The sequence below is a fragment of the Vigna unguiculata genome, chromosome 10 (assembly GCF_037176805.1).
Source record: "Vigna unguiculata cultivar grain cowpea cultivar isolate G323 ecotype 2 chromosome 10, ASM3717680v1, whole genome shotgun sequence".
NCBI classification, from domain to species: Eukaryota; Viridiplantae; Streptophyta; class Magnoliopsida; order Fabales; family Fabaceae; genus Vigna; species Vigna unguiculata.
In genome coordinates, this window is record NC_140801.1 from 44,763,380 (window position 1) to 44,788,565 (window position 25,186).

At 39.5% G+C, this 25,186-nt stretch overlaps 3 protein-coding genes across 3 annotated transcripts; all 3 read left to right on the forward strand.

The window, feature by feature from the left end:
• Positions 1-514: 514 nt before the first annotated feature.
• LOC114165542 (uncharacterized) lies at positions 515-1,198 on the forward strand. The gene has a single exon (XM_028050138.2). It carries the CDS (start codon positions 515-517, stop codon positions 1,196-1,198), a length of 684 nt encoding a protein of 227 aa, XP_027905939.2.
• Positions 1,199-6,887: 5,689 nt separating this feature from the next.
• On the forward strand, positions 6,888-8,881 carry LOC114165978 (cytochrome P450 76T24-like). Its single transcript, XM_028050624.2, has 2 exons — positions 6,888-7,883; positions 7,962-8,881. The coding sequence occupies exons 1-2, from the start codon at positions 6,945-6,947 to the stop codon at positions 8,562-8,564; spliced, it is 1,542 nt and encodes a 513-aa protein (XP_027906425.1). The 5' UTR covers positions 6,888-6,944; the 3' UTR covers positions 8,565-8,881.
• A 6,880-nt stretch (positions 8,882-15,761) lies between these two features.
• Positions 15,762-16,301, forward strand: LOC114165544 (uncharacterized). The gene is made up of 2 exons (XM_028050140.2): positions 15,762-15,895; positions 15,995-16,301. The coding sequence occupies exons 1-2, from the start codon at positions 15,762-15,764 to the stop codon at positions 16,299-16,301; spliced, it is 441 nt and encodes a 146-aa protein (XP_027905941.2).
• The last annotated feature ends 8,885 nt before the right edge of the window (positions 16,302-25,186 follow it).

Sequence of the window (25,186 nt, forward strand, 5' to 3'; positions counted from 1 at the left end):
AGTCGTTTCTATACCATGCCACTAGATGAAGAGTGGCGATGCAGGAAGTTCGAGAATGGCCTCCGTGGGGATCTTCGTTTGATGGTGGCCCCGCTATCCATCAAGGATTTTGTCGCCTTGGTGGAGAAGGCAAGGGTCATGGAGAAGATGAAAGTAGAGGTGGAAACTCAGCACTCACACCAACAGAGGATGGGAGGACCATCTGTGTCCAAGCATAGGCACGAGGAGAGGAGGAAACCCTACTAGGCCTCATTCCCAGTCTTAGAGGTTTAGGGAATCCTCTTCTCAGCAGGGTACAATTCAGTGCTATCAGTGTGGGGGACCGCACAAGAGGAACGTTTGCCCTCAACTCGTAGGCTTCAAGAGGTGTAACAATTATGGCAAAGAGGGCCACTTTGGCAGAGATTTCCCCACCCTTATGAGGACGGCGACGCGCACTCCAGTTCCAGCCCTAGTTTAGAGTCAATAAAGGAGGGGAGGCAACAGGCCTCAAACATCGGGTAAAGTGTACGCCATGACTGGAGCGAAGGCAGCAGGCTCATGTAACCTTGTCATGGGTCGTTGTGTGATTACTGGTAAATCTGCATGTGTTTTGTATGACTCTGGAGCGACACACTCTTTTGTGTCTAAAACTTGTGTGCAAAGGTTGGGTCTGCCGGTTTGTGAACTGCAATGTGACCTTGTGGTATCTACTCCGGCGTCGAGTCTGGTCAGGACATCGTCCTTGTGTGCTAGGTGTCCAATGGAGGTAGAAGGTCGCAGGTACAAAGTGAATCTGATCTGCCTACCTCTGCAAGAGTTAGAGGTAATCCTAGGGATGGATTGGCTCTCTACGAATCGCATTCTTATAGACTGCCGCGAGAAGAGGCTGTTATTTCCCAACTCAGAGGAGCCTGAGTTGTTATCGTCTCACAGGGTTATGAAGGAGCTACAAGACGATGCACGGTGTTTCCTGATCTTCACCCACCTAGAGGTGGAGGGAGAAGAGATGAAGTCTATTATACTGGTAGTACAAGAATTTGAAGACGTGTTTCCAGAGGAAGTACCGGGATTACCCCCTAGTAGAGAGGTGGAGTTCTCGATCAATTTGGTACCTGGAACCAGACTAGTGTCGATGGCTCTATACCGTATGGCTCTGGCAGAGTTGGTGAAACTCAAGAAACAAATAGAGGATTTACTGGGGAAGCAATTTATCTGACCTAATACCTCACCGTGGGGAGCGCCGGTGCTACTGGTGAAGAAGAAGGATGGGAGTTCGCGGTTGTGTGTAGACTACAGACAGTTGAACAAGATGACCATCAAGAACAAGTATCCCCTCCCGAGAATAGATGACTTGATGGATCAGTTGCATGGATCCTCGGTGTTTTCAAAGATTGACTTGTGGTCGGGATATCATCAAATTCTAGTGAAAGCAGATGATGTACAGAAGACGACCTTCAGGTCCCGGTATGGACATTACGAGTATGTGGTTATGCCTTTCGGTGTGACCAATGCTCCGGCGGTGTTCATGGACTACATGAACAGAGTTTTCAGGCCATTCTTGGATAAGTTTGTCGTAGTCTTCATAGACGACATTCTTATCTATTCCAGGACTTAGGAGGAACACGCCGAGCACCTGAGACTAGTGCTTGGTGTCTTGAGAGAGAAACAATTGTATGTCAAACTGTCCAAGTACGAGTTCTGGATGGACGAAGTACAATTCTTGGGCCACGTGATATCGGCACATGGCATTGCGGTGGATCCAACGAAGGTTGATGCAGTGGTTAAGTGGGAAAGTCCCAAGTCAGCAACCAAAATTAGAAGCTTTGTGGGTTTAGCCGGCTACTATAGGAGATTCATAGAGGGATTTTCCAAGATAGTGACGCCCTTGACCCAGCTTACTCGGAAAGACCAACCCTTCGCGTGGACGGATAAGTGTGAGGAAAGTTTCCAAGAGCTGAAGTGACGTTTGACGAGCGCTCCGATATTGGTTATCCCGGATGTTGGAAAATCCTTTGAGTTTTATTGTGACGCATCCCACCTTGGACTTGGTTGTGTTCTGATGCAAGAGAAGAAGGCAGTGGCATATGCGTTGAGGCAACTCAAGGTGCATGAGAGAAACTACTCCACTCATGACCTAGAGTTGGCAACTATAGTTTTTGCTTTGAAAATTTGGAGGCACTACCTCTATGGTGCTCAATTCCGGGTATTCAGTGATCACAAGAGTCTGAAGTACTTATTTGATCAGAAGGAGTTGAACATGAGGCAGAGGAGATGGATGGAATTCTTAAAGGATTATGATTTTGAGCTTTTGTACCATCCAGGGAAGGTGAATGTAGTAGTCGATGCTCTGAGTAGGAAGACGGTGCACACCGTTCACCTCATGATCAAGGAGATGGAATTGCTAGAGAAATTCAGAGATATGAGACTATAGGTGGAGCTGGAATCAGGATCCATCAGATGTAGTACCCTGACCATATCTAGTGACTTCCTGAACTCAGTCAGAGAAAGACAGTTATTGGACATTAGTCTGAATAAGGTGAGAGAGCAATTGGGGTTAGAAGAGGCAACGGACTTTGTTTTGGGTAATGACGGCATCCTGAGATTTCGGGGCAGAGTGTGTGTGCCTATTGATGTGGAGGTGAAAAGGTTAATCCTCGAGGAAGGGCACAAGAGTCGTCTTAGCTTGCATCCGGGCATGACTAAGATGTATCAAGACCTCAAGGAGGCTTTTTGGTGGCAAGGGATAAAGAAGGATGTGACACAGTTCGTGTCTGCCTGTTTGACCTGTCAGAAGGCAAAGATGGAGCACCAGAGACCCAGTGGGATGATACAGCCCCTGGAGATACCGGTCTGGAAATGGGACAACATCTCGATGGACTTTGTGACCCATCTGCCATGGACATTTAGAGGACATGACACCATCTAGGTCATAGTGGACCGACTGACCAAGAGTGCGCATTTCTTAGCAATGAACCTGAGGATGTCTATGGGTAAGTTCGCTCAGTTGTACATCAAGGAGATCGTGAGGTTACATGGGGTGCCTTCGAGCATTGTATCAGATAGAGATCCCTGGTTCACATCACGGTTTTGGCAAACCTTACAGGGTGCTTTAGGAAGCAAACTCACGATGAGTTCAGCCTATCATCCTCAAACAGATGGCCAGTCAGAGAGGATGATCCAGTCCCTTGAGGACCTACTGCAGACATGCATACTGGATCACTTGGGCGCTTGGGATGAAGTGTTACCGTTAATTGAGTTCACCTACAATAATAGTTTCCATGCGAGCATCGGGATGACACCTTATGAGGCTCCTTATGGCTGGAAGTGTAGGACCCCTTTGTGTTGGTATCAGGATGGGGAAGCAGTGTTAGTCGGACCAGAGTTGTTGGAACAGACCACCAAGAAGGTGAGATTAGTGAGGAATAGGATGCAGGCTTCACAGAGCAGACAAAAGGCTTATGCAGACCGCAAGAGGAGACCATTGGAATTCGAGACTGGAGATCACGTGTTCTTGAGGGTGACCTGAACCACTGGTGTGGGAAGGGCTCTCCGCTCGAGGAAACTTTCTCCTAAGTTCCTTGGTCCTTATCAGATCTCGAGGAGGATTGGACTGGTAGCTTATGAGATAGCTTTGCCTCCTCAGTTGGCAAATCTTCACCCGGTGTTTCACGTATCATAGTTGAGGAAGTATGTGTTTGACCCGGTCCATGTGTTGGAAGCTGAGGATATACAAATGAGGGAGGACCTCACTGGGGAGGTACCACCCATTGCTCTAGAGGATAGCAAGGTTGAGCAACGCAGAGGAAAAATAGTCAGATTGGTCAAGGTCATCTAGGATCGGAGAACAGGCGACTCTACTTGGGAGTTGGAGGAGGACATGAGGAAATCACACCCACACCTTTTTACCTGGTAAGCTTTCATTTTTGAGGTCGAAAATTTTTCTTGTTGGGGATAATGTAAGGCCCATTAATTTCTGGTCCCTTTTTCTACCCTAAAGTGAAAGGCTGCCCTTTTGAAAGTGGGCCTAGAGCTGGCCCAAGTAATATAACAGGACCCCAGGTCTGCCCTAACTCACCTTGCTTACTCTGTTTCAGACAAACCCTTAGAGCCGCAGCTGTCTCCCGCTCCGTTAGAGTTTTGGTGTTATTGTGACCCAAAGAGCTCGAACCAGCATTTTTTTCTCCTCACGTAAGTATTTCTTTCTACGTGCTTAAAACTCCTGCTACTATTACTCTGAGTAGCTCATGCCTCTACTGCCATTCTTTTTCCCAATTGCTAAGTCACCCCTGAGCTAGCATCAGAGCTACTATACTAATCAAGTTTGGTCCCGGAGCCTTCTGCTGAACCCTTCCAGGTAAGGGAAGCTAGGGTCCAACTGTCTAGGTCGTTTCTGCTTGTTTGATGAGTATATGATCATTGTATGGTCTATGTGTGAATTTAATCGGTTGAAAACGCCTATTGATCTGTGTGGTTTGCGTGTGGGTGGTTGTCACTCGAATGAACAGTGGCGGGCACTGGTTTCCTCGCCTAAGCGAGCTTGCCTCGCCTAGGCGAGATTAGCAGAGGCTCGCACAGGACCTGTTGCTCGATCTCTCGCATAGACGAGAGGTTTTTATTTTTGAGCGAGGAGTGGTCTCGCCTAGGCGAGAAGGGACTCGCCTGAGTGAGACCTCGCAGAGTCCGTTCTTCCCCCTTTCGCGATCTCACTTGGGCGAGAAGGGTTTCGCCTGAGCGAGAGGACCCCCTCGCCTAAGCGGGACCTGTTAGCTTGAGCGAGACTATGGGGTAAGTTTGATGCTATTGTTGAATGGTGCACTGATGTATGATTGCTTATTTGATCTAAATGCCTTATTATGTGGGTTAAGGGATGATGCCATGATTGATATATGAGGTTGCGGTGGGAATGGTATGTTGTTGTATGTTATATGAGTTGGAAAGCATGAGTTGCATGATGGGGTTGTTATACATGATGTTAGTATTATGGGAACTTTTGATTGGTTGGTGAAACATGTTAAATGTGTGAGTAGGGCGTAATTCCGTGACTCTTGTAGTGAGAGCTTATGGTGGTGCCTCATCTATTGGACATAATTCCGTGGATCCTTTTAAGGAGGGGTTCCTGGTGGTGCCTCATCTATTGGACTTAATTCCATGAACCTCGAGGTGAGGGTTCACGGTGGTGCCTCGAGATAAGGACGTAATTCCACGCGAGTATCGGGGTGGTGCCTCAAGGCCAAGACGTAATTCCACGTAGGCCACGTGGTGGTGCCTCTTGTAAGGGTGTAATTCCGTGAATGCCTCGCGGTGATGCCTCACTACTAGAACTTAATTCCACTGTCTTGTGGTGGTGCCTCACTATGCGTATCCGGATAGTCAAGTCTTGGAGTCTCATATATTTTTGTTAGCTTTGGTGTGATGTTCGTTATTTATGCTTGGCTTTGAAATTACCTGTGAACTGTTATAAAATGAGATTCCTTTACACTAGCTTACCCTTTGCTTGTTTGTATGTTGTGTGTGGTCTCCTCTATTGCGATGATCATCAACCTTGTTGATGTGAGCAGATGTGAGAACCCCTGGCAGTGGTAGTGTTGATAGGGATGCTGCAGCGTGATGGACGGGATGGGTATTGGGCCCACTCTGGGGCCCATTGTTGGAGAATTTATCTTCTATGCTTTCCTTGTTTGTACTAAACTTATTGCCATTAGTTCGTTAGTATTTTACAGTTTGGGCCGTGTGAGACCTTCTTTATATTTATGGATATGTTGGGGTACGGAGTACTTCATATTCCAAATCTTTGTACCCTCTGGATATTATGTATGTGGCGTTTTATTAGATGAGTTTTTATCTATTATTTGGGACGTTACAAAAAACTTAAAAGATAATGAAAAAAGAAAAAAAATTATTAAACTTTTTCTTCTTTTTTATATTTGACTTTCTGTTTTATTATTGATTTATATTAAATGTTATACTTTAAAAAAGAAATAAAAAATATCTAATTTAATTTTCATTCATTTTAAATATATTATTACCTAATTTAAAATTATACATATAAATTAAAATTTTAAAAATACATCTAATTTAAAAATTTTCAAAATATATAATTTAAAAAAATTCAAAAATGGACATTGACACAAAGCAACTCATAAACAAAGGAACAAACTCTGAAACAATGAAAAGAAGTAAACAATGGTACACCCAAACAATGGATCGAGAGCGACAATGACAATGAAGCACAACGAAGTAAGTACCATAACGCGAGATATATCCGAGAAAGCCAAACCCAAACAATGGAGCAAAATGAAAAAGGCTTTGTATTTTGTATTTAATTCGTTGCACCATTCAAATTTTGGATTCCATGGATAAAAGGGGCTTATCACCACCTGAAAAAAGAAAAATAGAAAATTGATTTTAAAAATGTCGCATGCACGTGTCAAAATAGATACTAAATTATTAGTTGATTGTTTTTTTTCTATTAAAAGTTGTGAAAGAATTCAACTTAGTTATGTTGCTTGACAACGCTTATGGAACGAAAAATTACCTATTGACAAATTTTTTTTGACAAAGTTAACAAATTAACAAAGTTAACATACTTAAATTTTTATTTTTTAATTAAAATAAAATAATAAAATAATTTTTTTTACCTAAATAAGAAAGTTTGTCAAAAACTTTGTTAAAAAACTTTGTCAACCAATAATAGCCCATAAAACTCTAAATTATAAGATATTAGAATCACACAATATTTATCTTTTATTAAAAAATAGAAAAATAGAGAACCATTTAAAAAATAACACCTAGGATTATAATAAAAATTGTCAAAATTTAATACTTAAAAAATTATTTTCCTCGTAAAAAACCTATCTCAAATTGTCCTGTCCTGTCTCATAAACATTTCGTTCTGGCCACACATTGATGGTCCGTACAAAATTTATTCCATCGACAAGGACCATATCACGTTCTCATTAATAATGTTTTTCAGTCTCTCCTTTTCCGGTGTCCCCAAGAGAAGCAAAACAATGGAGTACCTTCTTCCACTTCTTCTGATCACCATAGTGTGTGTAACCATTCATGTACTCATCTCAACCTTCAAACCAAAGAAAACCTCAAAATACCCTCCAGGGCCTCGCCCTCTTCCCATCATCGGAAACATCTTGGACCTTGGAATCCTTCCTCACCAAACACTTGCAAAACTTTCTAAAATTTATGGTCCTATAATGAGTCTGAAGCTTGGTAGCACCACCACCATAGTCATTTCATCTCCACATGTTGCCAGAGAAGTACTGCAAAAAAATGATCAAATCTTTTCCAACAGGACAATCCCAGATACTGTTCGAGTTCTTGATCATCACATACTTTCAGTTGCGTGGATTCCACCTTCTGCACAGTGGAGGATCCTCAGGAGGGCTTGTGCTACCAAAGTCTTCTCTTCTAAGCAGCTTGATTCTACCCAAGTTCTTCGCCAGGGTAAGGTGCAAGAGTTGATGGATTATGTGAAGGGAAGATGTGAGAAAGGTGAAGCCTTGGATATTGGTGAGGCTTCCTTCACAACTGTACTTAATTCCATATCAAACACTTTCTTCTCAATGGATTTTGCTCATTACGCTTCTGACAAGTCTCAAGAGCTCAAGGACGTCATTTGGGGTATCATGGAAGAAGCTGGAAGGCCTAATGTTGTTGACTTTTTTCCAATCTTTCGCATGCTTGATCCACATGGTGCTCGGAGAAGAATGAATGGTTACTTTGGAAAGTTACTTGCGTTTTTTGATGGACTCATAGATGAAAGATTGCGTTTAAGGGCATTGGAAAAAGAAGGCACGACATGCAAGGACGTGTTGGATTCTGTGTTGGAACTTATGCTTGAAGACAACTCACAACTCACTCGTCCCCATGTTCTGCATCTGTTTCTAGTAAGTATATGTATATTTTTACAACTCTTAGGTTGTATAACATCTTTTATCTTATATGACTTCACTTATTGATGTCAGGATTTATTTGTGGCTGGGATAGACACAACAGCAAGCTCAATAGAATGGGTGATGGCTGAGTTGCTGCATAATCCAGAAAAACTAGAGAAAGTTAGAAAAGAGGTTCAAACCCTTGGCAAAGGTGAACAAGTAAAAGAATCAGATATCTCAAAGCTTCCTTACCTGCAAGCAGTTGTGAAGGAAACCTTTCGTCTACATCCACCCATCCCAATGTTACTGCCACACAAGCCAGAAGTTAATGTTGAAATATGCAATTTCATGGTGCCTAAAAGTGCACAAATTCTTATTAATGTGTGGGCCATGGGAAGAGAGTCAAGTATTTGGACAAACCCAAATGAATTTAGACCTGAAAGATTTTGGGAAAGTGACATTGATTTTAAAGGGAAAGATTTTGAGTTAATACCCTTTGGAGCTGGAAGAAGGATGTGTCCTGGGTTGCCTATGGCTTCTAGAACTATTCACATTGTGTTAGCCTCTCTTCTATGCAATTATGATTGGAAGCTCAAGGATGGAGAAAAGCATGAGGAATTGGATATGTTAGAGAAATCTGGGTTGACCTCGCACAAGGCTCAACCTCTTTTGGTTATTCCCATCCAAGCATAAGAACAAAGAACATTACAAATATGATAAGTTGTAATGTAAATCGACATAATGGAATTCCTTTTATGAGAGATGGTTGATAAATGTGGACCTGCTATCTGGGTGGCACATGATGAAGATTTTAAGATTCAAATTTCGCAGCCTCCCCGATCCAATCGTGTAAGGTTTTAGCTAATATATGGTTAAATTATTGATCATTGCTATGCTATTAACCCTGAATAGACATGTTTTAAAGAAGGGACATAGTAGCATTTGCCTAATTATTAATTATGTACACATATCAAGAATTTAAAGATGAAATGACATATGTAATAAAATAATATGTGTGTGAACTTTGTACCTATTTTATTATACATATAAAGTTTAGAACTTGGTATGAATAACTTTTCAAGTAGAGATCAATTATAATTTTTTAATTATAATAGTGATTATTTTAATAATTAATAAATTTTTATTTTGTAAATTGGTATCTAATTAGAGATCAATTATAATTTTTTAATTATAATAGTGATTATTTTAATAATTAATAAACTTTTATTTTATAAATTGGTATCTAATTTTGTTATTATAATGACTAACAACTTTTATTTATTAAAATCGGTTGTTCATAAAGCATTTTTTTATAGTGAAAGGTCTATATAATGCATAAAGTATTTTAAAACACAACATTAGCATACTAAAAATATAAAGTTTTATTGTCTTCCAAATGCTACTCATGTACACTGCAAAATATGAAAATGATATCTACTCGAGTACACCCCAAAATCATAATAAGTCATCATACAAATAATGCATATAAGAGTAAGCTACTGAAAATAAATTTCTAACATAAGATAATGATATTAAAGGAAATTTTTTAATAACAATTCTTAAAAATTTAATTCCATCAATCACAAGCTTACAATAATCACATAGACCACGATGAAACTAAACATTAAAGGACATTAAACCAATGGAATATCAATTGACATCTTCAAAAAGACTTATATTAAGTATGTCGTATAAAAAACTAACATCTTATCCAAACCAAGATTTAGAATTACAAGTGGATATAAGATGTATTAAGACAAGTTCATTAAAATTCAAGCATATATCTTGGTGTGTAAGAATTTTCTCTTTGGCTTCTCACACATGATATCTAAGTTTATGTAACTTAGATCATCAATGAAGTAAGGGGATCTCTCTTACAATATAGTTATCAATACTTAATACACAATTCAAATAACAAACCACATATCACCCACAAATTAACACGTGACATTGACACAACCTTCAAAAGACTAAATGTATTGACTAGAATCTAAGACCATGCCCATGTTATACTCATCCTGCATTGTTAGGGTTCTCATTGTAACATCCTGACCGAATATTACTAGTTTAAATAAAATAGAGCAATAAATAATAATAAATTGGCAATTAATAAAATCTCTTAAAACGTTAGAAATTTAAAACTTTATTAAATTGCGTAGTTCCAAAATCTCAATTTTAAACTAAAATATTACAAGTTCCAAAGTGTAAACATCCTTCATAAAGGAAATACAAGAAAACCATGCTTAATTAAAATAATCTCCACGCTAGTCCTCACTCTAGCTCTATGCATCTTCAGCTCCACCTAAACCATCATTTGTTCTCTTGCAACAAGTTACATGATCATCTCCAAGCACATACAAAAAGGGTGAGCTCAAAATAATTAAACATGTATAAACAATATAAAACCCTCACCCAATGCATAATAATTTATCCCAACCCCTCTTCTGAGAACCTTTCATTATGCACTAGAAATCATGGCCTACCAACCTCACCGGCCACTACCATGAAGGGCAATCAAGTGAAACCAATACGTACGAGCCACAACTCACACGCTCACACCAGATTTCCAATATCACCAGGCCACTACCCGAGATCGCCATGTGTTACCATTCATTCCAAGCCACAACTCAAGGAATGTCTTCAACAAGTTTCATACTTAAAGTCATCACCACAAGTCATGTAAAACTATCAATCTCATTAACCTGACCTATACAAGATTAGTACACACTCAACTTGGATCACAGGGATTCTAATGCTTCCACGAACCTTCCTGCTCGTGATCCAACTCTACGAACCTCCTCGCTCGTAGTCCAACCCTACAGATCTCCCCGCCCGTAGTCCAACCCTACAGATCTCCCCGCCCGTAGTCCAACCCTACGGACTTCCTCGCCCGTAATCCAACACGCGTGATCCATCCAACTACAAACCTCCCCGCTTCCAGCAACTCCCAAGTGTGAGCACGGAACATACGAACCTCCCCACCCGTATCCTCACATGAGATTATCATTAATACGAACCTCCCCGCTCATTAATCACGAGTTCCATCACCAAATCACGAATTTACTTGCTCGTGATGCAATCAAGCATACCCTGGCCCAGGTTCGACATTTCAATTACGCAACATGCAACAAAAACAACACACTGCATACTACGCTATCGCCTAGCGCTGCCTATGTGCCGCTAAGCGCGCTTATTCCTCCGCAAACCACTTAGGGGTCTTAACATGTCGTTGGGCGCCACTTGCTCCAACAACTTCCTTGGTTCACCTATCGTCTAGCGGTCCATTCTGCACCGCCAAGTGTTACACAAGTAGCATGATAACTTCTGATTTTTGCACCCAATGCAGATCTTAACACCTGAAACCTCTTATGCACATATCCATACTACCAATTTACATGTCAATACATTACATGTGCCTCAAATGTACATGATCACACATCATATACATTAGTTATATATGTTTACATGTACCCACTAACTTAAACCATGCCGACACTTAAATTACACCAATAAGCAACCATGCTCATATAATAAATAAAACTATAACCGCAAATGCTAAAAGTAACGAATCAAAACATTTTAACTTTTATACACATATAATATTATATTGAAATAATATTAAGAACTAACACCTTAACGTTAACACATCCTATACATTATATAATATTCACACAGTAACTAACATGTACTTACAAAAATAAATCAACTTCCAGTAAATCCAACTTTTAGATACCACATGGTCTTCCAAATCTAGTTAAAATAATTTTTATTCACACATCCTTCATTATATATTTAATTATATTATAGTAAACTTTTCACTTTATCATTACTACATTTCACATTATTTGCACATTGCCTTTTAAATAGACGCGGTCATCATTGTAATTATAAAATGCTATTATCTACATGAAAATATAAAACCCAATTATCAACAGTGGATTTCAAAAGTATACTTAGTTTTATTGCATCTTCAATATTAATTACATCGTCACTTTTCTTTTATAAATTAAAGTTTCGATTCCAATATACAATACTAAGGAATAAACTCTCAATTTGCTACTATATATATTTTCCCCCAAATTTATCACCACTCTAACCTTAACCATGTTGCCCACCGACTTTGATTTCAATATAATTTATACATATATGTCATAATATTTTCTCTTTCCAATTTAAATACACTAGTGTCCTATTAACCCATACAATCCAACCTAAAAACTTATTTTTAGGTATACAAATCAATATACCGCACTCATTAACTTTTAGTTATCATAATGTGTCTATAAAAAATATATTTTAATACCTATATCTAAAATTTGATCCAAGAAAACTTTATTTCACTGTACTGCACCAGGAAATGAATTTGAATTTGTTACTGTTGTGCATAAAATAAATTCCAACCTTCTCTATCACCTACTTTTAATTCCTAAAAATGATTGCTACGAATTCCCCCTACCTCCCTGTACAGTATCAAACCCAACCCTTTTTGATAATTCAAAATAAACAGCACATAAAAGTTATAATGGCACTTTAATCCAATTAAATTTAAAAATATTCTTTCTCTTAATTCCGCAGCAGCCTACTAATTATTTCCAAACTCATTATATTAACTGCAGACCATCGTATTAACTTGTAATTAAAACCTCTAAACCGTTTATTTTTTACCTTAAAGTGCTGCACCAAAAATTAATTTATATTAACTATTTATTCCACTATTTCTCTTTTAAATCCAAATGCCTGTTACTCTCTACATCCAAATGCCTGTACCATCCTAATTCAACGTAACCTTTATCTTCCAGGACGTCAAAATTCAACATAACCAATTCAACACGTCAAAATTCAATTCAAATGTTTATATCCAATTAAATTTCACTAGAGCACCAAACTTATTGAGCTAGAAATCCAAGACAACCCTCAATTTCCATCAGTGAAATTCACATTTCGTATTCTCCAAACCTAAAATTCATATCTCCTCCGAATTTAGTGAGCCCTAATGTTTCGGGTGTAGAAACTGAGTATCTATTTAAACACTGATTTGTCTTCTTCCTTTTCTTTGTCACCACTTAGTTCTTCTTCTTCCCCATGCTCGGTTTCCTCTTCTCCTGTTGCTCGGTTGTCCAAACCATCGAAATACTTGTCAATTAGGCTTCGATATTTAAGTCAGTTCAAGTTCATTCCGGATTAACAATTAATGTTCTAATAAACGAAGTAAATGAGAGTATTCACATTTACTTACAATTATTGCAACACCCCTCTTTTTCTAGAAATAGAGCCAAACCCACTCTCATTTTCTTCTTCTTTGCAAACTCAACTCTCCCCTCTGTCTCCCTCTCTCTGACCCTTGCCTCTATCTCACCAACCTTGCTTCTTGATCAGGTCCTGGAGAGGAAACCACGCCTGAGCCTTCTGCTGCCTCAACTCATAGCCTCTCATCTCCTAGGTAAGTCTTCCTTGCAGTTTAAAGTCTGATTTCGAAATTCAACTCAAAATTCTGCTTCCATTCAGAGTCTAACCTAGTGCTCATCCTTTCTATGTGATTGGATGATGAATTCTTCTAGGTTGGACTGAGGAATTCTGCTCCCCTCTACTAGGTTGTCTTCACCCAAGCTTTAACTCAAGAATAGGTAAGGGAAGCTGACTCTTTAACTCATTTTGATGTGAATTGTGTTCGTGTGTGATTTAATTGCATGATTGCTCATTAAATTGGTGTTTGAGACTGTTGGTGTGTGAATTTGAGTGGGGGATGATTTTGAGCGAGCTTGCATGTGGAGAACAAGGAGGATGTCCTGGTAGTTTCGCCTAGGCAAGTTGCTCTCACTTGAGCGAAAATACCAGAAGATCACCCCTGTCACTGTGCAAAATCTCGCCTAGGCGAGCTGGAGTCGCCTGAGCGAGATAACATCTCGTCTAGGCGAGCCAGTTTAGCCTGAGCGAGAGTTCGACCAGTTTTTTTTTTAATTCGCCACTGTATGATGTCTCGCCCAGGCGAGATCAACTCGCCTAAGTGAGATAAACTCTCTAGCTTAGGCGAGACATTCTAGTCTAAGCGAGATTCCCTGCAGAAGTTAGTTTTCTCACTGTTTTTCTTACGTGATGCTATATTGATTGCTTTAAGATGATGATGGCTGATCTTGTATGTGATCTTTATGCATGTTAGACTGTGTGATGGAATTGAGTGCGAATTTTATGTGAATGGGAATATATTGGAGTTAGGATTTCAAGGGAAATCCTAAGGAATATGTTTTTAGTGAATGTAAGGGCATGACGACTTAGATTGGTGGCATCCTGACGCTCCTAGTAACCACTATGACTCAAATAGAGTATGATTGATTACGTCGGGAGGAGTAGTAGGAGGTCCTTGTCTATGAATCCGATCTGTCATAGAGGTGATGGGATTTACCTTGGGAGTGGTTGGGTGAATACCCCTTGTGCCTAAAACTCTGCAGAGTTTGGGAACCATCTCAAGTGCAAGTCACCAAGAGCTTCAATGCCACTTACATAATTTGGATATCGAGTCTAGGAGGGTGTGTGGTGCATGGTTGGGATTGATTGAATGATTTTGATAAATTGCGTGATAAATCCTATTTTCTGCCTAAGTGTAACAACTGCATGAATTACTCTTGGTTTAAGTTAGCTTACCCTTCTTGTATGTCGTGTGTTCCTTGTGTCTTCTGTTTTTGCAATGATCGTCCATATTGAATGGCGTGAGCAGATATAGGTGCAGGTGAGGATACACCCTTCCGAGACAGGAGATGATTATGCTAGGCGTATTAGTAGTAGATGTACCCTTTACTTTTGCTTAACTGATTGGGTGATTTGTAACCCTTTAGTTGTGTATGGGTGATATGTATTGATCAGTATATTTATGGTTATTTTGAGGATTACTGTATTATATATTATACTGGCCTACGTCATCATCTGCTTCTGAATTATTAAAATTTAAATGTTTTGTTTAATAGTTTAAAAACTATGAAAACGGGATGTTACAATTTGGTATCAGAGCAGTGATTCCTTTAGGATCTGTAGGTGTGAGCTTGCTTAGTTTCTGTTGCGTGTTCCTTGTAACGTGTTTGGCATGGTTGTAGCACCTGTTAACTAATCTGATGGTTCCTTCCTTGTGTGGTCAGAACTATGGCACCTAGACCTCCTCCACCTACTGTTCCAAATCCAGATAATCCTCATTTGGTGGGAGCAATTGAGGCAATGATAGCAACCATGCAGCAGCAGAATGCTAACATGGTGAATCAGTAGAATCTAGCCTTGCAACAGATGGAGTCTGCAAGACTAGCAACAGAAGCGACTCAGCAGAGGCACTTGGAAGCTCTGCATCAGATAGGAGAAAACCATTCGGCCGCTGGTTCATCCCAAGCTTCACTACCACGAGTGCAAGAGTGGAGTTTGGAGGATTTCCTACAATACCATCCATCCCGCTTTGATGGCAAAGTTAGCCCGAATGGAGCTGATCAGTGGATGCGGGACATGGAACGAATCTTTAATGCTAAGAGATGTCCTGCAGAGAACAGGCTGGCATACACTGAGTATCTTCTTGCTGGAGAGGCCGTGCATTGGTGGTCTAGCATGAAGATGATGTTGGAGGACAGCCAAGAGACCATCACCTGGGAACTGTTTAAGAAGAAGTTCTATGCTGAGTTCTTCCCAAATAGTGTGAGGTATGCGAAGGAGTTCGAGTTCTTGCAGCTGACGCAAGGAGAAATGTCAGTGTTAGAGTACGTTGAAAAGTTCAAACACTTAGGTAAATTCCACACCCTGAAGATGGCAGAGGACTGGTAGTGTAGAAAATTTGAGAATGGGTTGAGGGGTGACCTCAAGCTCATGGTGGCTCCGCTCTCTATCAAGGAGTTCCCTGCCTTGGTATAGAAGGCAAAAGTGATGGAGAAGCTCAAGGATGAAGTTGAAGCTCATCAGAGGTCTCAGCTGAAGGTGGGAGGACCATCTGGGTCCATGAGCAGACACGATGACAGGAGGAAGCCATACTCTAGACCTCAGCCACAAGGGCCTAGGAGGTTCTCACATCAGCCCCAACAGTCCCAGCCTTCTAGGCCGTAGTGCTTCCACTGTAGGGGGGCCCATCTGAGGAGCGCTTGCCCTCAGCTTTCTGACAGGAGAGCATGCCATAGATGCGGCCAGGTGGGCCACTTCATCAAGGATTGCCCGGTTGACAGGAGCACAGTGTCGAGGCCTTCACCACAGCCTCAGTCACAACCATCGGGGAGAGGTGCGAGACCACAGGCGACGGGTCGGGTGTACACTGTCACTAGTGCCGAGGCAGCTGGATCAGGTAACCTTATCATCGGGTCTTGTGTGATAGTTGGTAGGAGCTTGCATGTTCTGTTTGATTCGGGGGCGACACATTCTTATGTGTCGAAATCTAGAGTGGTGGAGTTGGGTCTTCCGGTGAAGGAGCTCTAATATGACCTGGTGGTGTCCACACCTACTTCTGGGTTGGTCAAGACCTCGACCATGTGTGCGAGGTGCAAGATCGAGGTTGAAGGGCGCAAGTACAGGGTGAACCTCATCTATTTACCCTTGGTGGGGCTGGATGTCATCTTGGGGATGGATTGACTATCTGCCAATCACATTCTCATTGACTGCAACGAAAGGAAAGTGTTGTTTCCTACCTTAGAAGATGAAGATTTGTTGGTGTCCTCACAGCAGATGGACAAGGCAATGAAGGAAGGGTCTCAATGCTTCTTGATTCTGACTCAATTGTCCGTTGAGACTGAGATTGGACCCTTGGAGGCGCCTGTAGTGGGGGATTTCTCAGATGTGTTTCCTGAGGATGTGCCTGGCCTACCCCTTACTAAGGAGATAAAGTTCTCCATTGACCTAGTGCCAGGAGCAGGGCCAGTGTCGATAGCACCCTACAGAATGGCTCCTGCTGAGCTAGTGGAGTTGAAGAAGCAGATTGAATAGCTACTAGAAAAACAGTTTATCAGGCCGAGCGTATCGCCTTGGGGAGCGCCAGTATTGCTGGTTAAAAAGAAGGACGGTAGTTTCAAACTCTGTGTGGATTACAAGTAGTTGAATAAGCTAACCATCAAGAACAAGTATCCTCTGCCAAGAATTGACGACTTGATGGATCAGTTGCACGGTGCTGCAGTGTTCTCCAAGATTGATCTGAGATCAGGATACCATCAGATTCGAGTCAAGTCTGATGATGTGCAGAAGACCGCTTTCAGGTCCAGGTACGGACACTACGAGTATGTGGTGATGTCGTTTGGTGTGACTAACGCCCCCGCTTTGTTCATGGACTACATGAACTGAATCTTCAGGCCATTTTTGGACAAGTTCGTGGTGGTTTTCATAGATGACATCTTGATCTACTCGCGGACTCCTGAAGAGCATGCAGAGCATCTGAAGATAGTTTTGAGCATACTGAGGGAAAAGCAGTTATATGCAAAGCGGTCAAAATGTGAGTTCTGGATGACTTCGGTTCAGTTCTTGGGGCACATGATCTCGACTCAGGGCATATCAGTGGATCCTCTAAAGTAGAAGTTGTGCTAAATTGGTAACGCCCTAAGTTAGTGACTGAAATAAGGAGCTTCGTGGGGCTGGCAGGTTACTATAGGAGATTCATTGAAGGATTCTCCAGGATAGCAACGCCCTTGACCCAGTTAACCCGCAAGGATCAACCTTTTGCTTGGACCGACCGGTGTGAAGAGAGCTTTCTAAAGCTAAAACAAAAGTTGACTAGTGCTCCAGTGTTGGTGATTCCTGATACCGGTAAACCTTTTGAGGTTTACTGTGATGCTTCTCATCAGGGATTGGGATGTGTTCTGATGCAAGAACGGAGAGTGGTAGCCTACGCCTCACGGCAGTTGAAGAATCATGAGAAAAACTACCCCACGCATGACTTGGAGTTAGCAGCAATGGTGTTTGCACTAAAGATCTGGAGACACTATCTGTATGGTGCACAATTCTAGGTTTTCAATGACCATAAAAGTTTGAAGTATCTCTTTGATCAGAAAGAGTTAAACATGAGGCAGAGGCGGTGGATGGAATTCCTAAAAGACTTTGATTTCGAGTTGTTGTACCACCCGGGGAAGGCGAATGTGGTGGCTGACGCCTTAAGCAAAAAGGCGGTTCACGCATCTCACATGATGGTCAGGGAGCTGGATTTGGTAGAACAGTTTAGAGATATGCAGTTGCAGGTGGTTTTAGATGAGGGAGTCATTAGATATAACCATCTCATTGTGTCTAATGATTTCCTTAATCTGATAAAGGAGAAACAGCCATCGAACCCCAAGCTACAGAGGACAGTAGAGTTACTTGGCACTGAGAAGGCCAAGGATTTCTTGATGGGAGGTGATGGGGTACTGAGATTCAGAGGCAGGGTTTGCATACCTGAAGATTTAGAGCTGAAGGGTATAATTCTTGAGGAAGGGCACAAGAGTCGTTTTAGCATGCACCCAGGCATGACTAAAATGTATCATGATCTGAAGGAATCGTTCTGGTGGTCGGGCATGAAGCAAGATGTCGCTCGATATGTATCGTCATGTTTAACCTGTCAGAAGGCTAAGATAGAGCACCAGAGACCAGGGAGAATGCTTCAACAGCTTGAGATACCCGAGTGGAAATGGGATAGCATTGCTATGGACTTTGTCACCCATTTACCTCGGACCGTGAGGAACCACGATGCTATATGGGTGATAGTAGACCGTCTCACCAAGAGTGCTCACTTCCTAGCAGTAAACTTGAGGATGTCTATGGCGAAGCTAGCTCAGTTGTATATCGGTGAGATCGTGAGGTTACATGGTGTGCCATCGAGTATAGTCTCTGATAGAGACCCACGATTCACCTCCCGCTTCTGGCAAACACTACAGGATGCTATGGGTAGCAGGTTGGCTATGAGCTCCGCTTATCACCCTCAGACCGATGGGTAGTCCGAGAGAACCATCCAGTCTCTTGAGGATCTCTTACGGACGTGCGTGCTGGACCATCTGGGTGCGTGAGATGAGGTCCTTCCTTTGGTGGAGTTTACATATAATAACAACTTTCACACCAGTATTGGCATGGCATCTTATGAGGCCCTCTATGGCAGGAGATGTAGAACTCCTTTATGCTGGTATCAGGACGGGGAATCAGTGGTGGTGGGACCAGAGCTTCTGAGGTAGCCTACTGAGAAGGTCAAGCTCATACAAGAAAGAATGAAAGCATCTCAAAGCAGACAGAAATCATATGTTGATCAGAGGAGAAGACCTTTAGAGTTTGAACCAGGGGACCATGTTTTCTTGAGAATTACCCCGACTACTGGTGTGGGAAGAGCCATCCGCCAGAAGAAGTTGTCTCCTAGGTTCGTCGGTCCATACCAGATTCTGAGAAGAGTTGGACCAGTGGCATATGAGATTGCCCTACCTCCTCCTCTGGCCAACCTCCACTCAGTGTTCCATGTTTCCCAGCTCAAGAAGTATGTGTCCGACCCTTCCCATATACTTGAGATGGAAGATCTGCAGATTAGAGGAGATCTTACAGTAGAAGTTCAGCCCGTTGGTTTAGGAGATGTTCAGATGAGGCAGCTCAGAGGGAAATCCATCAGACTAGTCCAGGTCATCTAGGACAAGAGGACAGGTGATTCCACTTGGGAATTAGAAGGAGATGTGAGAAAGTCATATCCACACTTGTTCTCTGGTAAGTCTCAATTTTCGAGTCGAAAATTTTTGTTGTTGGGGAGAATGCAACACCCCTCTTTTTCCCGAAAAAAAGCCAAACTCACTGTCATTTTCTTCTTCTTTGCAAACTCAACTCTCCCCTCTGTCTCCCTCTCTCTGACCCTTTCCTCTATCTCACCAACCTTGCTTCTTGATCAGGTCCTGGAGAGGAAGCCACGCCTGAGCCTTCTGCTGCCTCCACTCATAGCCTCTCATCTCTAGGTAAGTCTTCCTTGTAGTTTAAAGTCTGATTTCAAAATTCAACTCGAAATTCTGCTTCCATTCAGAGTCTAACCTAGTGCTCATCCTTTCTATGTGATTGGATGATGAATTCTTCTAGGTTGGACTGAGGAATTCTGCTCCCCTCTACTAGGTTGTCTTCACCTAAGCTTTAACTCAAGAATAGGTAAGGGAAGCTGACTCTTTAACTCATTTTGATGTGAATTGTGTTCGTGTGTGATTTAATTGCATGATTGCTCGTTAAATTGGTGTTTGAGACTGTTGGTGTATGAATTTGAGTGGGGGATGATTTTGAGCGAGCTTGCATGTGGAGAACAAGGAGGATGTCCTGGTAGTTTCACCTAGGCAAGTTGCTCTCGCCTGAGCGAAAATACTAGAAGATCACCCCTGTCACTGCGCGAAATCTTGCCTAGGTGAGCTGGAGTCGCCTGAGCGAGATAACATCTCGTCTAGGCGAGCCAGTTTAGCCTGAGCGAGAGTTCGCCTAGTTTTTTTTTTAATTCACCACTGTATGATGTCTCGCCCAGGCGAGGCCTAAGCGAGATAAACTCTCTAGCTTAAGCGAGACATTCTAGTCTAAGCGAGATTCCCTGCAGAAGTTAGTTTTCTCACTGTTTTGCTTACGTGATGCTATATTGATTGCTTTAAGATGATGATGGTTGATCTTGTATGTGATCTTTATGCATGTTAGACTGTGTGATGGAATTGAGTGCGAATTTTATGTGAATGGGAATATGTTGGAGTTAGGATTTCAAGGGAAATCCTAAGGAATATGTTTTTAGTGAATGTAAGGGCATGATGACTCAGATTGGTGGCATCCTGACGCTCCTAGTAACCACTATGACTCAAATAGAGTATGATGGATTACGTCGGGAGGAGTAGCAGGAGGTCCTAATCTATGAATCCGATCCGTCATAGAGGTGATGGGATTTATCTTGGGAGTGGTTGGGTGAATACCCCTTGTGCCTAAAACTCTGCAGAGTTTGGGAACCATCTCAAGTGCAAGTCACTAAGAGCTCCAATGCCACTCACATAATCTGGATATCGAGTCTAGGAGTGTGTGTGGTGTATGGTTGGGATTGATTGAATGATTTTGATAAATTGCATGATAAATCCTATTTTTTGCCTAAGTGTAACAACTGCATGAATTACTCTTGGTTTAAGTTAGCTTACCCTTCTTGTATGCCGTGTGTTCCTTTTGTCTTCTATTTTTGCAATGATCGTCCATATTGAATGGTGTGAGCAGATATAGGTGCAGGTGAGGATACACCCTTCCGGGACAAGAGATGATTATGCTAGACGTATTAGTAGTAGATGTACCCTTTACTTTTGTAACCCTTTAGTTGTGTATGGGTGGTATGTATTGATCAGTATATTTATGGTTATTTTGAGGATGACGGTATTATATATTATACTGGCCTACGTCATTATCTGCTTCTGAATTATTAAAATTTAAATGTTTTGTCTAATAATTTAAAAACTATGAAAATGGAATATTAGAATCATCGTACACATTCTCATTCTCGAATATCAAGATAGCAAGAAAAAATACAATAAAATATCAAAATAGTAAAAAAGTTGCACCACACAAAGTGACACCCTGCGACATCACCACATCACCCTACCTCTGAAGTTCTAACTTGATATCTCTAACGGCATTGGAGTGGCTGCCAACTCTAACTTGAAATTCGAAACTCAACGTTCAGCAGAACTGCTGGAATGCCCAACACTATATTAGTAAAATGACATACAGTTTGATTTTTCCTGCATTAAAATGTTCAAATTTATTTAGATATGTTCAAATTCCACACTTTTTATACTAAAACAACACTTTGTAATTCAAACATTCCATTTTGACAAACCCTTTGAAATATCAGAAATCATACAACACCAAGTTAATCATTTACTCAACCAAATTCACAAATCCAATCATTCACTCCAATCATACAAAATTTCACAGACCCACCAGCTCAGAAGTGCAATTATACAGAATCAAATAAAATATGATGCAGTAGTCATTATCTTCCAGTCATTTCATTATGATGAGTGGCCTCATTTTGTCGTTTATGGAAATAATGCTCTCTGTAAGAACAAGTCATACCATCATTCCATAAGAGGATTGCTTTGGATAAGAAGATCAAAAGTGAGATAACTAAATAAATTGTTTAATATATAAATAAAAGTAAAAATAAAATGAATATTTTTATTCATTATTAGTATTTTATTTCATTTTATATTTTTAAAATTATATCAGCAATATTAGAGTACGTTATTATTATTTAGAGTAAGTTACTAAAAATATCATTTTAATAAACATCAAGACTAATATATGAGTTTTAACATGTGTTTCAATTCTAAACTAACATATATTTTGTTGGAAGAAGTTATATCAGTATTGTGTCTCCTCTGATAATGTTGTGACAGTTTAAACAATGATTTGGTGCTCAATCATGAAAAGATGCGATAAGCAGGAAAAAGAAGGAACATGAAAAATAACAATAAAATATAAACAGTACTAAAATTTTTTATATTATATGAGATTTTTTCTATAAATTTGTTGGAAGAGAATTTATAAAAATAAAATTTTTTTTACTGTTTTTTCGTGAGTAATTATTAGGATTTATTTCATGAATAATTATTTTTTATGAAATTATAAAATTTGCAAGTACTTTTTACAAAATTTATTGCAAAAAGTATTTTATATAATATATTTTACAAGAAAATTAATAATAATTTGTTGCAAATTTTTGTTTTCACAACGAAATTTACAAGTATTTTGTACAAAAAGAAATTTTAAAACAAAATTCGTATGAAATATGATTTTTTTTAGTGAAAGTATATATATATATATATATATATATATATATATATATATATATATATATATATATATATATAAAAGCTGAGAAATAAGTAAAATAATTATTTATACCCATTATTTTTTTAAGAGTATCTCTCAAGCAGTGATTATATTTCAATCATTCTCAATAGAGATTGTGAGATTGGAATGATAAGAGAGTGTCTATAAGGGAAACTTTGGCATGAATCGTAATAGATAGTTAATTTAATGTGTTTATTTTTTTAATGTTATTCATGGCATAAGGGAGTAAGTTGAGTGTAGTGTGTACTTAAGTAATTAAAGAGATATTTTATTTATTGTAACTCCCAAGCGGTTGAAGTTAAAACTTTATATATCAAGATTTGTTAAGTCTTTTATATATCAAGTTACTTTTTCTTTTCTCTTATTTATGGTTTCCGCTCTATCTAAGAGTTAGCTATACTTTTCTTATTAATATAATTATTTAATGTTATTTATGAAGTATATATAAAGTCATTTTTATGCATTCTGTAATACAATAAATGATAAGTGATAGAATAATGTTTTATAAAATTCTCTTCTATATTTCATGTTTTCGTGAATGTAAATATTATTGAGGTATTATAATGTCACATTGATATCATAAAAACTATCTAGATTCAAAGGTGAATTGAAGAACTCTATCACAAGTAGGTAAAATTAGAGTGTATTGTACAATTGTAGTAATTTGTGTTGGGTCTTTGGAGAGAGGATCACCGAAAGATTTAACACCAATAAGACATGAGTTCAACCTACACATAAGGGATTGACACCACTCTTCACCCAAAACCTTAAGGTGATGGATTTATGGGTCTTCATCCTTATATGGTACTCAATTGTCTCATTTTTACTCAATGTGGAACTTAGACTCACACTTGGATTCCCAACACCTTGCACATCACTGAAAATATTGTCATTCATTCAACAACAAAAACATATAGATATATACTATTGAAGGGGGGAGCATGCTCAATCCAATAAAAATGATTTTGATGATGTCCAAAGTCATACAAACACCTTGTATCACTATTTTAGGCTTAGTCCTAAACTTATCATTTGATAGGTGTTGTATATCTAGGATTACATGTAAGCCAAGCTTGAACTGTATAGACTAGCTATCAATCTATTGGATATGTCAAATGTAGAACTTGTTAATGGATTGAATATTTAACTAATGGATTATCATAAAGCACTGCACTGATGTAGTAAAAATTCACCCACGATAATCGATTAGGTAAATTCCCCAATCCACTAATCTCAAGAGTATAACTCTGATTTAAAATAGATTTGAAATCAATTTGAGAATTACGCATCATTGAATCAAGAAGAGATTTTTCTAAGATTGAGATTTGTAGAGTCCTTGCGCTTTATTGGGAGATCACTCAATTGAACATTCAAGAAGATTGTGGATTCAATCTTGGAGGGTCAAGCTTGGCTTTAGGATTGAGTGTCACATCTACACATCCATTAGGTGTATTTGTTTCTTACTCTCTTTTGAATTGTATTTCTGTTTATTGTTGATTCACTATGTGAGTGAAGGTCTAGGTGCAATTGTGTGGAGGCATTGCATCTAGGAGGAGTTCTTGATTTATAGATCAAGCTCCTTAGTCTTTAGGGTCTTGACTTATATAGATGTTCTTGTAATTCTTGTAACTCTATTGATTTAGTGGAATCCTCCTAAGCTTGGGTTGCTTAGGAGAAGACTAGACGTAGATTCGTCTTGAATCGAACCAGTATAAAAATTGTTGTGTTTTCTTGCTTCTTTCATCTTTTATGTCATTCTTAATTGATTAAGTCAGTCCATTAAATACAAATTTGGAAAACTGGTTATTGGGATTTTAAAGATTGAAGATAATTTCAAGATTCCATTAAAATTAGTGAAAGAGTGAATAACCAATTCACTCCCCTCTTGGTTGGCTTATATTAGACATATCTCTTTTAACATATACTACAACTATGTTTAAGAGAAGTGGTATAGGAAGGAAGTGTAGACTATGGAAGACTTATAAGATGAGTGTGAGCAAGTGCCTCTTGATTTTTTAAAAGTTATTACTTGTTATGAATTAATGGTCGTCCATTAATTTGATACAATTACTCATGTGATTAATATGATTGATACTCATATGATTTATTACTCTTTATATAAATATTTTTGTATTTTGTATTAATTATTTGATTTATATCCTTTCTGGGTTATTATGTGTGTATCTATCTATAAATAAGATTCTTCCTAATAAGATACACATAAAAGTTACTCCTCATTTTCTCATTCTCTATTCTTCCTTTTATCTCCTTCTCTTTATTATTAGCTTTATTTCATAACATTACAAATATCTAAAAAAAAAAAGTATTTTACCTCCCTAATCTTATATATTTGTCCCCCTAATTTTGTTCCCTTTAATTCTTTACTTTCACTTTAAAAGATTGGTTGCTTGAAACCCAAATAATTTCTTATTGTCCCCACTAACTTATGGTCTTAGATCCACCAATGAGTTTAGATACACAAAATATTCAAACCAATGAAATCCAGTTGACATCAATAGCTTTAT